The sequence below is a fragment of the Leopardus geoffroyi genome, chromosome B1 (assembly GCF_018350155.1).
Source record: "Leopardus geoffroyi isolate Oge1 chromosome B1, O.geoffroyi_Oge1_pat1.0, whole genome shotgun sequence".
Taxonomy (NCBI): Eukaryota; Metazoa; Chordata; class Mammalia; order Carnivora; family Felidae; genus Leopardus; species Leopardus geoffroyi.
Window position 1 is genome coordinate 160,739,755 of NC_059327.1, and position 18,639 is coordinate 160,758,393.

The following is an 18,639-nucleotide window of genomic DNA, read 5'->3' on the forward strand; positions in this document are numbered from 1 at the left end:
TTCCTTTGGGTATATACCTAGGAGTGAAATTGCTGGGTCATTTGGTAATTTTGTGTTTAGCTTTTTGAGGAAGTATAAAACTGTTTTCTACAGGGGCTGTACCATTTGACATCCCCACAAACAATGTAAACATGTACCATTTTACATTGAGGGCACCAATCCTCCACATCTTTAACAATACTTGTTTTCTGTTTTTTGTTTTGAAAGTCATCCTAGTAGGTGCGAAGTGGTATCTCATTGTGGTTTTAATTTGTATTTCCCTGTAGCTAATGATGTTGAGTATCTTTTCTTATGCTTACTGTATATCTTCTTTGGAGAAATGTCTATTTGAGCCATTTTTAAGTTGGGTTGTTTGTCTTTTTGATACTGAGTTGCAGGAGTTATTTATATATTCTGGTTATTAAACTGTTATCAGGTATATGATTTGCAAATATTTTCTCCCATCTTTTGGTTTTTCATTTTCTTGATAATGTCCTTTGGTAAAAAACAATTTTGATGAATCCAATCAATTTTTTTCTTCTGTTACTCATACTTTTGATAGTGTAAGACCTTGCCAAATCCAAGGTCCTGAAAATTTACTCCTATATTTTCTTCTAGGAATTTCATGGTGGCAGGTGTTACATTGAAGTCTTTAACCCATTTTAGGTTGACTTTTGTGTATGCTGTAAGATAGGGGCTTCATTCCTTGCTTGGGGATATCCAGTTATCTAGCACCATTTGTTGAAGAGATTATTCTTTCCTCTTTGAATGAATTTGACACCCTTATCAAAAATCAGTTGACCATAGATGTTTGGATTATTTTTGAATTCTCAATTCTATCCCATTGGTCTATATGGTTATCCTTATGCCAGCTCCATAATTTTTTATTACTGTAGCTTTGTAATAAGTTTTGAAATTAGGAGGTGTGAGTCCTTCAGCTTTGTACCTCTGTTTCAAGATTGTCTGACTATTCAGACCCTCTTGCAAGTCTATGATTTTGAGGACTGACTTGCCCATTTCTGCTAAAAAAAAAGCTGTTGGAATTATAATAGAGATTGCACTGAATCTGTAGTTGCTTTGGGTAGTATAGACATCTTTACAATATTAATTTTTCCTATCCATGAACATGAATGTCTTTCCATTTATTTAGGCCTTTCAAGATACTTTGATGCTTTTAGTAAAATAGAGGTATAGACAAAATCATTCAACTCCTTCCAAAGTTACCAAGCATCACACAGGCAAAAGTCCCAAATGTTGAATGATTGCATTAAAACACATCCCACTGCAATTCACAAAGCATCACTTTATTTTCATATAAATAATAGTCACTGATGAAGGGAAAAGCAAAATCATGACTATCAGTATTTATCTAGGGAACCATTTTCATAGAATACAGATGAAGGAACATAGTATTTATCTTCAGAGTGGCAGGGGACACAGGGATAAGCATACTAGATTGAAAGCATAAAAGCATATTCTCATAAGAACCAAGCAATCCTTATTGTTTGAGGACCAAATGGAATCATCATTAATGTAAGTAGAATCAAAGTTCACAATCTGCAAGTCCTTCTTAAGATATGCATGATTCAGCTTATTCACAGTTCGAGCAAAGGCATATTTAGAAGCACAACTATATGCTTCCAAACTGTACACTTTCTTGAAGTGCAGATCAAAAAATGGATTGTCCTAGAGGAAAAAGAGAGATGTGATTTTGTTTGTAGCCAGGAAAGTAGTTAGATTTCCTGGGGGATTCTCTCATGTTCTCTTGTACATGCTTATTGATCATAAAGTATCAGTATCAAACATATTTCTAAAATCTACAAATGAGATTTCCAAAGCTACCTGCTTTAAACATATTTCTTCTAAAAACAACAATATGAAAGATTACTCTGGAAGCATCTGTGATTTTTCAATTTTCCAAACAAAACATGTCCAAGAATGCACAGTTATCAAGTCTTCCCAGGGAAGATGAGAGGATGGATAGGGATGGAAAAAGAGAATAAATCCACTTATTTAAGGTGGGGGGGGGGGGAGAAAAAAATTCTCCTTTTCTTTACTAAGAGGTTGGTCCCTTGTGCCATTACAATGGTAGAAGGGGGGGAAATACAAGATGGCAAGAGTAGCCTTTGGCATGCTACAAATCACCAACTTGCTGACTTTGAAGTTAATAGCAAGGAATTACCTTAGAAGTTAATAGCAAGGATCATTAAATCATTTGAAACTGTGAAATTACTCAAGACTGCCTCTGTTGATTAACTGCCTCTAGACTGTTGCTCTACTTCTAGTGGAGGTGTTTTGAGATAAAGTGGACATCAAACCTCATCTAAGTCCTATATGTTAAAATAATAATAATTGCCACTGTTACTAATATTAGTAACAACAATACCTTGCATTTATAATGTGCTTTTCAGTTTACTAAGTGCTTTCATATTCATTACCTGCCTAACCCTTCTTTTTGAGGGCAGACGTTTTGAATTATTTATCTTTGTGTTCCTGGTGCTTAGCCATGGCAACTACTAAGTTCTCAACAAATGTGTGTTGAACTGATTTGAAGTAGTCCGACAAAAAGAGAAGTGGAGGTAAACAATGCCTTGAATGACAAGAAGGCAGAAAGAGACCAAAGCAGACTATTAATAATTAGTTACCATCTAGTATCTAAATATTACATACAAACAGCTTATATTTTGGCAATTTCTTTTTTAAGTAGGAAAATTCTTGCAGGAGGCAGGAGAAAGAATATGAGTTTTGAAGTTAGATAACCATTTTGAATCTGTGATGTAACCATAGACAAAGTACTTATCTGATCTGACCTGACCTTCACTTTTTTGCTCATTTAAGAAAGGGTTGCTATGAATTTTACATAAGATTAATTATATAAATTACATAATAAGGACTTTCCCTTTCCCAAACCTGCTCTCCCCACCCCAAATTGTGATACTGGTGTTAATACCACCTTGCTTTATACCATTAATTTTTTAAAACAATTTTTTAACGTTTATTTTTGAGAGAGAGAAAGAGAGACAGAGTGTGAGTGTAGGATGGGCAGAGAGAGAGGGAGACACAAAATCCAAAGAAGCTCCAGGCTCTAGCTGTCAGCACAGAGCCCGACACGGGGCTTGAACCCGTGAACTATGAGATCATGACCTGAGCCAAAGTTGGATGCTTACCCAACTGAGCCACCCAGGCATCCCTATACCATTAATTAAAACCGAAAACAAAAAACAAAAAACAAAAACCAATGCTTTTAAAAAAGAATGTACAGAAGTGCTGTAATTTTAAATGCATTGTTCTCCTTAACCACACCTTGCAAAACTTTTCCTGGCTGTCATAATTGCAGCTTGAAAGACACTTCTGCAGGAAATCTCAATAAAAGAAAATCACACCCATTCCATTATCAGATACTAATCACACTCTTTATAGTTTTCTTACTGAATTGTTTGCTCCTTATCTTGTAGAAAATATCCGGTTATGCTTTTAAGATACTCAGAGGAGATTACTTTTCTCCTTTAGCTTAATAAATGAAGCCTAAGCAGGCATGTACATAGAATATAAGTCCCTCCTTCCCTCTCTTTCTCTCTCCTTCCCTTCTCTTGTTCTTTCTTTCAATAGAATCCTAGAGTCAAAAGGGGTGTCATAGACCACTCAGTGATCTCTTGTTTATAGCTGGGATAATAGTTTCCAGAGAAGTGAAGCCCAGGTCACATGTGTAGTTGTTGGCAGAGCCAGGATAAGAACCAAGATCTCAATCAACCCAGCCCCATGTTTTATTACACCATCCTCTCTCCTGTTATACCACATCACTCTCCAAATCCCCAGTCCTTTTGATTTCTGCTTTATAAATTGACTTCAATTTCAATTCCATTCCATTTTAAAGTTGACAACTCTCTGGCTCAAAATTGTTCTATTTAAAGCTGTACCATTGCTATTGAGAAAAATATAATAACTGCTGACTCCTGAGGATTCAATTCCAAGAGAGAGAAAGTAGAAATTCCCAGAACACCTGGGATATTTTCATTTCATCTTTAAAAGAATTGCACTGTGGATATTATAGTTTTTTTTTTTTTTTCTGGCAGTTCAGTAGTTTGAGGTCATAAAGGGTGAGAAAATTAGAAACACTCAGCTTCTCTTTTGTATCTAGTTCACTATCAAAGATGATGATCTTCAATGGGAAAGGGAAGAATCAACAAGATTGGGATGGAATTAAGGCCAGGACATGAGGAGAAAATAGAGCACAGTGAGCTGCTTCTATGGAATCTAAGGTGACAGCCTTGCTGAATGAAACCCCAGGCACTAACCAAGCTTGTAGAAAGTCATTATGACATCAGCAATATTTGAGAATTTGAGAGAAAGGAAAGAAAAATGGGCAAAAAAATGAGGTGGGGATGGTTAATTCCTGAAACTAGATTAGTGAACTTGACATTGATTTCTGATAAAATTCAATGCAGTATAGAAATTTTGGCAAGTACATAAAGTATAAAGAAGAAACAATAATTTTAAAAATATGTAATCCTATCACACAGAGATAATTATTATTAAAGCACTGGTGTCTTTCATATATACCTATACACACACACATACATATACCTGTATGTATTTTTTGTATTCAAATTTAAAGTTCAGATTTCAGTTTTCCATAATATGCAATATTTTAGGAGTGCTGGGTGGCTCAGTCGGTTAAACGTCTGACTTTGATTATGGTCATGATTTCACGGTTTTTGAATTTGAGCCCTGCGTTGGGCTCTGTGTTCACAGCTCAGAGCCTGGAGCCTGCTTTGGATCATGTGTTTCCTTTTCTCTCTGCCCTGCCCCACTTGTGCTCTGTCTCTCTCTGTCTCTCAAAAATAAACAAATGTAAGAAAAAAAGTAATATTCTAAATATGCGAAATGAGATAATAATACAAAGAAGTTTTGTATTTGGCCGACTTTTAAAAACCTTATTCAGTGGTGAATAATTGTGTTCGGAGGCATTCTTGTGGAAACATGATTTTTAATGGCTGTGTGACATTCCAGCTATTGATATGCAATAATATGCTTAACTATTTCCTAAGTATTGAACTTTTAGGTAGAATGTATTATCAGAAAAATGCTAGGTAAGTACTTAGGAAAAAAAGCAATGAAATCCAGCATGCTTTCGCCAAGAAGTTATGCCAAACACACCAAATTTTTAAAATACGATTGATTCCTAGGTGATGTCAGGGTAATAACAGATAGCATATATTGATTTCAGTAAAGATCATAAGGGCAAAATTCAGGAATTCAGACTAGATAATCAAGTAAATAAGTAAGGAAGGCAGAATTAAGTGCTTATGTCTGTCTATTTCACCACTATCTTCAAAGCCTAGCAAAGCCTGGGATACTACAAATTCTCCATGAATGAATGAATGAATGAGTGAGTGAATGAATGAGTGAATATATGAATACATAGAGACATTAAACAAGCAGTACAAAGAAGACATGTTAATAGATTTCTGGGTAAAGTCTGACTCCACCCACAAAAGACTGAATAGCTTTGTGACCTTGGGCAAGTCAATTAATCTCTTTAAGTTTCATTTTCCTCGTCTAAAAATTGGATGTAATAATAGAATCCAATTCATTGGGGTTTTGTGATGATTATGTGAAATTATATATGAAAAGACCTTCATGTGGTTCCTGGCATCTGGTGAGTTTACTAAGCAGTACTACAAGTGTGGTAATAGTAACCTTTCAATTACCCAGAGGTTACCCAGATGGCACTTAGCTCTGCTTGCTTCATTGTATTTATTATTGACTTGAATGAAGTCCTAAATGTTGTGCTCATTAAATCTGCATTAAAGTAAAAAAAAAAATTAAAAAAAAAAAGAACAGAGTGACACAAGAGTAAACAAACCATTCTAACCACCATAAATTCAACTTCCGTTAGAACATTTGTTTACCTACTGAAATTTAATTGTAATTGCTTCATAACAAAAATCCCATTTAAAAAAAAACTGCATCATACTACAGTGAATATTAAGAAATAAAAGTATTAAAAGATTTGATAGATGGGAACAATAGGCCAAACTAAGGATATGATATTTACTAGGATTAAGAATAAAAAAGCTTAAATTCTAATTGATCCACCAAAAACACAAATTCTTATTGAGTGCTTACTATCTATCAAGCAAAAGGCTATGATAAAAGATAAAAAACCAAAAACAAAAGTAATGGTCTCGGTTTTTCAGGAGGTTTCCATCCAGAGGGGACATACAGTAAGTCAACAATTGCAGTTTGTAGAATTATGTCTATAATACATTTACATCCACAATGCAATGGGGGAAGGGAAGCATGAGTAGGACTTTACCCAATGGGGAATCTGGGAATGGGGTGAAAGATGGAGGTGACTGGGCATTATAAACCTCAAGAGTCAGTGGTTAAACACTGTGGATGTATACAGTTTAAGGGGAATGACCAGAAATAAAGGGGTCAGATCATCAAGGACCCTTATTTAAATTTTATTCTATGCAAGTAGAGGGTATGGCAGATCAGGTTAAATGGTAATTCATGCACAAAAGAACTGAGGTTTTAGATTAGTGTTTAATAGAAGTAAAGAATTCAGATCAAAGGAAATACAAACTAGTCACACTAGTTCTAAAGTATTGTATTTAATTCTGGAAAAGCAGAAGCATTCGAGAGGAGAGAAAATAGTGTAGTGAAGGGTGTTGAAGCAATGGCATGGGGGAGTAAAAATAACAATGCTATGACCTCTTAGCATTTGTATTGTCCTGTCATATTATCTTATTTGATTTTCATATGAAAGTTATTTAAAGAATAAAATGGGTACACTTAACCTAGAAAAGAGAAAACCTGAGGGAACATTATAATTATCTTCAAATATTGGAAAGGCTGCTATGTAAAAAGAGGATCCGATTTTCTCTACGTGGCTCTAAATGGTTAAACTAGGACTGATGGATGGATGTTAGAGTGAAGTGGATGTTGGTTAAACATAGTAGGAGATTTAAAAACAAGTATGGCAATCAGAAATTGAATGGACTTCCTCAATGGTAACACATTCCCCATCAGTGGAAGAGTTTAAGGAGAGACTGATAGGAAACCACTTATTAAGTGGTCACGTGGAGAGACGGGCACATACACCATTTTCCCCCTTTTGTCTCCAAGGTTGTAGGATTTCTAAGAGTTATTGGTTTTTCTGGAGGATGAAGTGGCTAACCGACAGCAGTTTCAAGAAGATGAGAAAGGAATTCCCAAAATTTAATGGAGGAACTTGGGGTGGGGAGAGAGTGGGGTGAAACCATCAAATATTTAAAGTTTCAGGATTGACTGGCAGATTGTGTTTAACCTGTTAACAAGCCCTTGGGAAAGATGTTTTTAAATTTAATAGACAAAAATTCAAGCTTAAACTCAGAAAAACAGAACAAAAAAACCCAGTAGATTATCCCAGCCAAATAACCCAGCCACTTAAAACAATATGTCATCTTAACACTTAGTACATGCCAAGAATATGAAAGAGGATATTGAACATAAAGATTTCTGGCATATTGATCCCACATCTCCCTTACAAAACATAACACTTACAGTATCTGCTTCTTTTCCATCAATCATCTGCAGATCGTTCAAAGACCACTTTTTTGTTACTTCATATTTTTCATCTAAGCCTATTCTGTAGTGTTTCACCATAATTATTTTTACTTCTTCATTTTTGGTCACTGTAAGACAGAAAAAAACACTCAGTTTACATAAACTCTTAGAAGACAATAAATTATTCATCAAGTTATACTTTTAATACTTTTTTGGTATTTATGTATCTCCTTTTCATATAATGAGTTTGAGCCTATGTTATATCGGCACCCCAGTTATGAACCCTGATGTATCTGAGCCTTCATGAGTATGCCCAATTTGCTCCATATGTTAATTTAATTTTTGCTACAATTGTGGCTACAGACTGCTGTGACTGCCAGTGGTAATATCTGTCAGATGGAGCACTGAGCTATGTGCTTTCAGCTCTGAGCTTTGTGGTGGACAATGGGGTTCGACTCCTGGCAGGAAATAAGAGGCTTTGCTTTAGCATACAGTCAATGCCAAGGTATTTACCAGAACAAATTGGAATTTTAATTTATAACAATATGAGAGAGTGGGGAGGTCGGGAAAGCAAACAGTTCTGCTCACACAGCAACGCAGTGTTGAAGAGTGACCATACGAGTACTACTTTGTATCTTCTCTTTTAAAGTTACAGTGAAAAAAAATGAAAAAAAAAATCGATGTGAGACTTGTGATGGAGAAGTGTGGGCATCACAGCTACCGTTGACCTGTTTGGAATTGTTTGAGATTAAAAAAAATTTTTTTTAACGTTTGTTTATTATTGACAGATAGAGACACAGCATGAGCATGGGAGGGGCAAAGAAAGAAGGAGACACAGAATCTGAAGCAGGCTCCAGGCTCTGAGCTGTCAGCACAGAGCCCAACGCAGGGCTCAAACTTGCAGGGATCAAACTCACCAACCGCGAGATCATGACCTGAGCCGAAGTCAGATGCTTAACTGACTGAGCCACCCAGGTGCCCGTATTGTTTGAGATTTTTAGTCTTCTCTAGCATGTCTCCAAATGTTAGCATTCAAAATGTGCCATTAAGACAGAAAGTTTGAGTATTATACCTTGAAAGGTATGGGAAAGTCATTGCTTATTTAATTGTGGAAAAAAATGAGGGAAATCCTTTCTTGGCCTTAAAAACATTGTCTTTGGTCTCATAACAATACACTAGAAGAATCAACATTTGATGTTAGAACTCCTGAATTGAAAATTATCAATGAGTTAAGAAAGGAGTATTTACTGAGTACCTGCTATTTACCTGATAGAGTTATTACAGATGCCAGAGGGATACAAGTATGAGATATGGTTCCTGCCCTCTAGACTGCTAACACACATGAGGCACATAAAATATATATTATAATGGTATACAGGTATATTATTTTTTAAACTTTTTAAAGGTTTATTTATTTATTTTGAGAGATAGAGAAAGCGAGCAGGGAAGGGGCAGAGGGGGTGGGGGGAGAATCCCAAGCAGGCTCCACGCTGTCAATGCAGAGCCCAATGCCAGGCTGGAACTCATGAACCGTGAGATTATGACCTGAGCCAAAATCAAGAGTCAGACGCTTAGCCAACTGAGCCACATGGGCACCCCAAGTATACAGGTATATTACAAAGAAGTAGTTGTGGGAAATGAATATCTATAAACTTCTTTCAAGACGGATGTCACTTAGACATCTTAGAAAGTTGCAAGCTGGTTCTGTCCTCTAAGAGTGAGGCTGGAGTTTGTATTTAAGGAACTCTCTTTTGGTTCTGGAAAGTGCCACTTTGGCATGCCCTCCTAGTTAAGAAGATATAAAGCAATACATTGTGATATGATCATAATGATAGATAAGCAATGTACAGCAGACTATATATGTTCAACAGGAGTTCTGAGAAGGGGGAGGATTGGAATAGTTAAGGGAGAAACTATAACTATATACTATATAATTATGGTTTATATACAAACAATAACTATAGTTATGGGAGAAATAGAATTTGATACAGGATTTAAAATTGGTCCTATCTGGGAAGGCAGAGATGATACTTGAAGGTGTTTATAGGTGAAGGACAGCATGAGGAAATGAATGGACAATAGAAACTAAACATCACCAGGTAGGATTAGAGAAAGTGGAGTGTATAGATTGGTTGGTATTAGGATATGGTGAGCAATAGGATTAACTAGTCTGAGAAGATTATGAAAATGTTTTGAAAATCTATGGATTTTAAAAGGGACAGAAAACACTGAGGACTTGCGGTATCTGAATCCTCTGCCTGGTGGAAGTGTTGTGATGCTGGCCTGGGCAGCAAGGGCTCCAGAACTGGGGCTGGGGAAGGGGGTAGTCATCCTCTGAAGGTGCAAATGATACTGAAATTAAGGGAACCAGTTGAGCTTAGAGCTGCTGAGTGAGTTCAGTCCTCTAGAGAGGGGAGTCTGAGCAGGTTGACAAATCTAAGAAGAGGGCACTCTGTCAGGTTTTCAGTGAAAGCTCATACAGTTATACACATTCATAAGTTTCTTTTCTCCTTGAACAGGAGGCTAGTACAGTGGTGCTCCCATTAAAGGAGTATTTTCTGGAAGCAGCAATGCACAAGATACATTGAAGAAGAAAAGAAGGAGGGACTAGAGGTCCCTGGAAAAGGCATCAAGACTTAGTGGGCTCAGGCTTTAGATATTTTTGATGCAAATCATGATGCCACTCTTTACAGTGTGGTCTGAGTAAATGACTTCATGTCTGGAGACTGGAGAGATTAAACCTCCATTGCTCATGTTGGAAAGTAGACATCAGAGTTCTACAAACTCACAGGGTGTAACAATTTAAGATAAAGTATATAAGGGACATAGATGGATGGACATAGATGGTTTGCAGTAATTGTAATTGTTAAAAGTGCTTCATTTCGTGTAAGAGACTGTTGTTGTAATCCAGGCACAGGATGTGGGTAATGGAAATAGACATGGCACACCCGAGTAAGATTTCAAACGAGGCACTGACAACACCTGATGGAAACCAAAACAGGGAAGTATGGAGGGTGAGCTGGTTGGGCAGAATAATAAGTTTAGTTTTTGACATACAGATGAGGTGTCCATAAACTATCTCAGAAAAGAAGGAGATGGAAGTTTATAGTTTAGGCAGCATCTTTGTTATTTTTTTTAATTTAACTTAATTTATTTATTTTTGAGAGTGAGAGAGAGCATGCACATGAGCAGGGGAAGGGCAGAGAGAGAGGGAGAGAGAGGGAATCTCAAGCAGGCTCAGCACTGTCAGTGCAGAGCCTGACGTGGGGCTCAAACTCATGAACCCTAAGATCATGACCTGAGCTGAAATCAAGAGTCAGATGGTTAACTGACTGAGCCACCCAGGTGCTCTGGAAGTTTGTAGTTTAGGAATGGAGATACAGACTTGGAATTTTTCTGTGTGGACAGGTTTCCAAGACCAAGTTCATAGGGAAAAGAGCAAAGAAGGGAGACAGAGCAGAGAAGAAAAACGTGCCAGCAGAGAGGTCTGAGAAGATGATGTGGGAAGAGACAATTCCAACAATGCAATGCTATGAAAATCATAAGGACAGAGAATTTAAAAAATTGGAGATCATCCCGTGAAGTCATTTTGTTGGGTAAAGCAGAGTTCAGACCTGACACAGAATCTGGTGTGGGGAATGCCATTGACTTCTTTCCTGAAGGCAGTTTCTCTGGAATGGTGAAGGCAGAGACAACTTGCAGGAATCTCCATCATGCACTAATACTGAGAGCTTACTGTGTGCCAGTTCCAGGGTTAGGTAGGATTAAAACAAGAAACAGAAAGAGACTAAAGGCTATGATTTAGATCATATATTCCAAGAGTTTGGAAGAGTAGGGATCGTGTATTTTGGGGGACAAAGGGAGTGATTGAGGGGCATGTCCCGGAAAGGATCCAGAACAGAAGACCTGAACCTGGCATCAAAAAAACAAATGGTGTGCAAAAATTTGTGGGTTCTTGCCCATGTACATTTCTCCAGCTCTAGAAAGGTCCCTTTCCACTGATCTAGATGTTAGCTTTGGGAAGAGGAAAGGCTTAGAAAAGAAGCCATTAGCATGGTGCGTTGCAGTGGAGGCAGAGTTGATTCTGTCATACTTATTAAGGACAAGATGATGGAGGCAGTTCCTTCCACCAGGAAGACATTGTGTCTGTTCAGACAAAGGCTGCACCTCAGAACCAAAGGACAATGTTCTTGTTCTGGCTAGCTGTCTCACTTGCTATTTAGAGTGTGGGAGAGGATGCTTATGCGGAGAAATAACTGGATACTATATGAAAATGTAATTTGAATCAAATTCCGCTGCCTCATCTACATGTTTTGATAACTAGCCAATTGCCTATAGGGTCACTGATTCATCTCATTATTTTGATAAATATTTGAGTGCCCCTTTTGTGCAAAGCCCTGTGCTAGGCATGGAAAAAATGAATTCCCATAAGGCACCATTCCTGCTGTCCCTGAGATTACAGAGAGTAGGGGCTTAGAAAGAAAACACAGTATCACAGTGCCGTGAATGAGACATGGACCAGGTAATACAGGAAAATCAAGAAGGGACATCTTCATCCGACTGGTGGGGTCAGGGAGAGCTTTTTGAAGGGGGTAATCTGAGTTGTACAGGGCAGTGGGAGTTAAGAGAATGAAGAAAGGGGTAGAGGAAGTTTTAGAACAGTATGTGTACAAAAGCATGAAATACTTGCCCTTTTGAGTCATGGTAGATATCCGGTATGTCGGCATGAAGTGTGAGGGTGGATAGGTGGTAGGAAGCAGGTTAGGCAGGAGGGAGTTCCAGAAGGGTCTAGAATGCTAAGCTAAGGTGTTCAAATGTTAATCTGAGAGCTCTGTGTGTGGAGGGGAAACTTGGGGGGAGGGACGTCACTGAAGGATTTTAGGTAAATAGGCTGAGCTTTAAATTCTAGAAAGTTTTCTTGGGCAGTTCTGTAAAGGATGAAAAGAGATGTTGAGAAGGTAGAATCTGTTGGTTATTAAGTTTTCTTACATTAACGGTTACTGTCCCACTAACAAACTAAGAAAATAAGAATCTTTAAAAGTTAACCTTTTGATACAATGATGCAGCAGAGAGACAGTACAGACTACTTAATTTGGCAAAAGTAGCCTCCTCTGGAGTCAAGGAGGCTCCAGGAACTGTGTTCAGCCAAGAGTCAAAGAAGTCTACTCAGGCTGGAGTGGACCCAATCCTTAATTTCCATACTTGCGCTCTGCTGCTGGCTAAAATTAAATGGCCATATCCACATTAATGCAGTGGCAAAGTGGAAACTTATCACATTGTCTTAAAACAGAAATGTGTTTATACAGTCAAAATGTTACAGAGTTGGTTTTAGTAACATCAGAGGTGCCATTATGTAATTATGATTTAGTGAGTAATATCTAGAGACCCAGAGAACTTCAGAATAACTTGTTTCAATATTAATATTTTAGTTTAGCATTTTCAGAATTACGATCTTAACTTCCTGCCAATCATTTATTTTCACTGTTAATTTCAAAATAAACACTTCCATGAATAACTGCCTCTATTACTATGGTAAAATAGTCACTATCATTTATAAGGCTAAATGGAAAGAACGTTGGCTAATTGAACCAATATAATTTTACAGGATAGAAGAAAAACAGTAGCTCACGATTAAGCTGCACAGAAATGCTTTAAATAAACAAATGACTGTTATTTTACAATCCTAGTATCACATAATTGTTTCCATCATTGAAATTAAGTAATACGAAAAAACTACCACAAGATAAAAGATAGAAAGTCTCAGTGAAAATGTCTCAATATATTGATGATGTCTTGGGGTTGTTGAGAATGCTATTATTGATTTCATTAAAAAGCAACTTTCAAATAATATTTTTCCTAGAAATATTTTAATAAAATCATTTTTGGGGCTCTACTGAGTACTATAGATTGAAAGTTTGTGTTCCCCCAAATTCATTTTTGAAATCCTAACCCCCAGGATGACGGTATTAGGAGACAGAAACGTTGGGAGGTGATTTGGCACTAGAACCCTTACAAAAAGACTTCAGAAAGATCCCTTGCCCTGTCCACCATGTAAGGCTATGGGGAAGATGGTGGTCTCCGAGGAAGTAGTTCCTCACCAGACACTGAATCTACTGGTGCCATGATCTTAGACTTCCCAGTTCCTAGAACTTTGAGAAATAAATGTTGTTTATAAGCCACCCAGTCTCTAATATTTTGGTTTTTTCTTGTTAATTTATTCTTATTTAACACTCTAATTGTCACCATTCTTGTTGTCAATGGCTTGACAGAATTGTTAGATTCTCTGGTTCACAGAGAAGTTCTGTTCTAACATTAAAATGTAGTATGTATAGAGAACTTATACACACTGTTTTCATATCTAGAAAATGACATTTATTTTCAAATTAGTATTTATGAATGAAAATGTTTTTCTAAGTATATAGGAATACTTGAAATAACTTGTATCTGAATATGTATATAATTTTTATTTATAAAATATATAATATATATTCTTCATTATATATTAAATACAATACTTATACATGTTTAGTATGTATTTTATTTTTATTAAAGTATTTATTTATAGTATAGACTATATAACTACATCTCAGCATACATTTTCACAGTAAATCTATTTTTCTGTATATTTAAAAAATTTAACCCTACCTTTTATTTTGTTTCTTTGGAGCATAATTTATCACGTTTGTTTTTTCCTAGTTAGGATTTAATAAGAGAGCACTATGTGCATATGTAGGTGTTATTATTCCATTTCAGAGATGTCAACACTGAGACCAGGGAGGTTAATTATCTTGCCCCGAATTTCACAGCTGGCAGGTGGGCAAAGTAGAGTCGGGTTTTATACCAGATCTGACTGACTCCAAGCATTCCAGGATCCATTCTACCACGCCCTTCCCATTCAATTATGGCAAAAGCTCTATATACTCTTTCAAGTCCTTCAAAAGTTCTTTAATTCATTTGCACTCACCATTGCACAAGTGACTTATCCCTTTCTAGTGCCTGCATATTATAGGTTCCTCCCTCCTCCATAAGAAGTGCTGCTTTTAACTGATGTGGATAATGATGTTCTAGGCTAGGGGAAGCTAATCCCAAGGAGAAATGGCCTTACAAACTCTGAGGTGCCAGTAAATCCTCAATGTGAATCCTGACAAAATACAGAGAGGGAAATTTGGTTCATGACATCTGATTTTTTACACCAATTAGGTAAAAGATCAAGATAACAGTAAATCACAATCATCTGGTTGTAAGACCCCTCCAAAAGACAGATTCTGATCAGATATATAGAAAATGTAACTTTTTGGGGCGCCTGGGTGGCTCAGTCAGTTAAGCGTCCGACTTCGGCTCAGGTCATGATCTCACGGTCCGTGAGTTCGAGCCCCTCGTTGGGCTCTGTGCTGCCAGCTCAGAGCCTGGAGCCTGCTTCAGATTCTGTGTCTCCCTCTCTCTCTGACCCTCCCCCGTTCATGCTGTCTCTCTCTGTCTCAAAAATAAACATTAAAAAAATTAAAAAAAAGAAAAGAAAAAGAAAATGTAACTTATTGAAACATATCTTCTTTAGTTTGAAAAATGCATAATGGAATTCAGCTACTCTAGCCTTTGATTCTTGCAAATTTAGAACTACTAGATTATAGGATGTAAAGAGAAAATTATAACTATGAGTGTTTCTACTCTGTGAAGGTGGCCAAGATCTGGACTTACCTGCCTCAATAATTGTGATATGACCTGTTTGATTCATATCGATAGAAATTTTCTGAGTAAAGCAGGATCAAAGATTAAAGTCTATCAATCATCACATTGGTCTTCACTTTAAATTACCATTCTGCCTGTATGTATTTGAAATGGTCATAAATAGATATTATACTTAGGGAAAATGCTCTCAGATTGATGGATGTGATATAGAGGATGGTTATGAAAAACTAGTGAACAAATATGACTAATAATCTTAACTTTTATGTGAAATATCACAATATTGTTTCTCTTCACATCTGAGAGGACCTTGTGGTGGGTTTTTTTTTTTTTCTTCTTACACAGGAGAGTCATTGAATTTTGCTAATAAAAGTGATCAACTCCTCTACTTGGTCATTTGCCAGATGAGAAAATTGAACCCTAAAGAGGGTGCCTTCACCCATGTTAACAATGCTAATCCCTTGACCTTCTGATCCTTGTTAAAAGGATTCATGTCACTTATGGAGAAAAAAACAAAAAACACAAAAACCAGCAGTTAACCCCAGCCCACGGTATTTTTCCTAGAACTCAATGACAACAGAAAGAAAAGACATTATCCATTTTCAAAAGTTTAATTCTAGGGGATTTTTTTTTCATGCCAGATTGAATAAATTCAGTTTATTATATGGTTGCAGGGAGGAATTAAGATATATCTGGTAAGTTAGATACTTTGTTATGATTATTTTATTTTTATAAGTTTGCTTTAAAAATGCGTGTATGCTAATGATACATGATGGGTAATTAACTTTATAAAGAAGATCATAGTAGGAATACAATTACTAAATATTAATGTTGGAATAAGCATCTTCTCTAATATAGTAAGTCAAAATGCTTTAAGATATAGTGATTTCATGGGTACGATACAGTTTCTAAAATTATTTCACTTGACTTTTCTTCCATAATTTGATTTCTTTCTTTTTCCTGGCCAATTAAGTTTTTTACCTTGCTGATATGCCAAGTCCCCAAACTTTGTATTTGTACAGCAAACTATGCTAAGTAAAGTGTTAGATAAATATTAGTATTCTTATTATTGAGTAAATATTGTTCTTATTAGGAATGATAGAATTAAAAAAAATTCTTAGCACTTCATTTACATCTGTTCCACTTCCCTCAGAGTACTCCGTCTTGACAACTTTAGAGAGTCCTTCTGAGGCAATTATCAGGAAAATAATTGTAAGTTGTTTTCTGAAAATACTGAGGTGTGTGCCTTAAAAAAAGAAAGTCCATAATGAATACTTAGAGTTTCTGAGCTCTTTCCTCCTAAGCCCCTGAAAAGTATTAAAAGACAGGGATTGGGAAAAGGGAATGCTGTACATTAAGTTTGATAATGGCACAAGCATTTCTGTCTAAATTCAGCATAATCATTACAGGTTAAGCAAATCATAATTAAGTGCAAAAGCCTATTCCCACATTTGGACAATTTTTGTGAATTTTAAAAACACAGGGGAAAAATCCATATTTTAAATAGTTAGAGAGCAGCCCCTTATCCTTACAGTTCCATCTTCATGAACTAATTTCTACGATTAGAGTATTGTTTCTGTGAGCATACTTCCTAGAAGAGAAAGGATTTTTAAAAATCCTTTCAAAATAAACTACCAGGAAGAAAAATTAAGGTCTTTTTCTTTTCCTAGCATGAAAAAGGAGAATCCTAGTTGTCCAGACTGGTTGGAAATAGAGCTGTATAACTCAATTCTCCAGTGTATTTAAAAATATACAGAAAGCTCTCTGTTGAATTTTTTTTTTCTGTTGAATTTTTTAAGATGAGCTCTTACACATTAAGATTGCATACCATGCAAGTGAATTAAATAAAAGATTGGAGACAAAATAATCAAATCAGGAAAACACAAACCCACTTTCAGTCTGAACAATTAATCAAAATATTCTTGATACGATATTATTTTTCTGTCTTCCATTTTAGCACTGAAAACAAAATTCTGTGGCATCCAAATTCCTAAACTTGGCATAGTTAGTTAAGCTCTATCATCAGAAGATACACGTGCTGTTAATTTACAGGAAAACAAACACAGAAATGTCCCTCTACCACCCAGGCACCTTGGGGTTATTTACATTTTGAAGTGATCACAGAAAGAATAGATTACCTGACACACAGAGGTAATACCTGTCCTGGACGGAGAACTCTATTTCAATAAACTCGTACAGATTCTGGGAGAGTGGCTTAAACAGTTTCTTCTCCAAGTCCTCCTTTACCAATGATGACATTGCCTCCAGTTCCACTTGGCCTGATGTCTTGGCTCGAGATCACCCTTTCTCTCCTTTTGCTCCCTAGATTTCTTGTTTGGGTTTGCTCCTCCCAGCCCTCGCCCTTTAACTTCTCATTCCTGGCCAGACCCAGGCTCCGCAGAACAGTCTATGCGGTCAGACCCCTCACTGCGGTGCGTGCCCAACGACAGCGGCAGCGGCAGCTGCAGCCAAAATCCAGCAGCAACACTCGCCCCACCGTCCCTCCTCAGCATCCAAGCTGAAGTAGGCTGCTCTCTGGAGCTCTCCTGTGGTTTGCTGATGGGGAACACATTTCTGAACACCAGCAGCTGTACTTGTGGAGTCCCTTGGTTATTCTCATCTAGTAGCCTTTTCACTTTCACATCACTCTGCAGAGGAAGACCACTGCTTCAGCTTGATTCCATTATATAAATCAGCTGTCTGGCCCTATTGATTGGGATCATCTTCCATTAAGAACTTTGCTGTCATCGGCAGGAGACAAAGCATCAGTGCTTGCTCCTGACACTTCCAACAAGTCCCTTGCCCTCCTCTCCCCTCCTGCAATTCATCCAGACCTTTGCTTCCGCGAAAGTCAGCACCAACTCCTGGGTCCAAATTATTTTTTCAATGGGCTCACTTTAATGTTGTTCATTCTCCTACTCACAAAGAAAAATGTACTAGGTATCTGCCGGGACAAAGCTTTATGTTTGTTTCTTGGGAAGGTGGATTTTCTGTCCCCAAGGAGCTCATAATCTAATTGAGATGAGTACACCAAATAATTATCATGAATGTTTAAAAGTGATAAATGGCACAGAAGAAAAAGGAACATAGAAAAGATATCTGTACCTGGAAAGTATCAGAGGAAGCGCTATGGGAGAAGATCTGGAGCTTAAAGGATGAGAGAAAAGTATTGAAGTGTAGGAGGAGGAGGAGCCTATTCCACAGACTAGCCACTGTGAGCCATAGCCCTGCATCAGAATGCTCAGGGTGTGTTTGGGAGGACGAGAAGTAGTCCAGTTTTCCTGAGAGGTAGCATGTATGAAAGTAAAAGACAAGGCTGGAAAGATAGATCGAGGCCAGATCAGGAAGGGCCTTGATTAATCCTTTGGACTTTATTCTGTAGAAATAGCCTGTGAAGATTTTTTTTTTAGACATTCATTCGTT

At 37.1% G+C, this 18,639-nt stretch overlaps 1 protein-coding gene across 1 annotated transcript; it reads right to left on the bottom strand.

Moving 5' to 3' along the window:
- Nucleotides 1-1,262: 1,262 nt before the first annotated feature.
- EXOC1L (exocyst complex component 1 like) lies at nt 1,263-18,394 on the bottom strand. Its single transcript, XM_045473999.1, has 3 exons — nt 17,355-18,394; nt 7,531-7,661; nt 1,263-1,665 (listed from the first exon to the last, which is right to left on the bottom strand). Exons 1-3 carry the CDS (start codon nt 17,473-17,475, stop codon nt 1,399-1,401), a joined length of 519 nt encoding a protein of 172 aa, XP_045329955.1. The 5' UTR covers nt 17,476-18,394; the 3' UTR covers nt 1,263-1,398.
- Between the last annotated feature and the right edge of the window lie 245 nt (nt 18,395-18,639).

What these genes read in the sequence shown, in the direction of transcription:
- EXOC1L (XM_045473999.1), bottom strand. Translation starts at nt 17,475, where the DNA reads ATGTCATCATTGGTAAAGGAGGACTTGGAGAAGAAACTGTTTAAGCCA. An exon ending in GTATTACCTCTGTGTGTCAG is followed by an intron (nt 7,662 to 17,354) that starts GTAATCTATTCT and finishes TCTGTCTTACAG; the next exon opens with TGACCAAAAATGAAGAAGTA. An exon ending in ATGGAAAAGAAGCAGATACT is followed by an intron (nt 1,666 to 7,530) that starts GTAAGTGTTATG and finishes TTTTTCCTCTAG; the next exon opens with GACAATCCATTTTTTGATCT.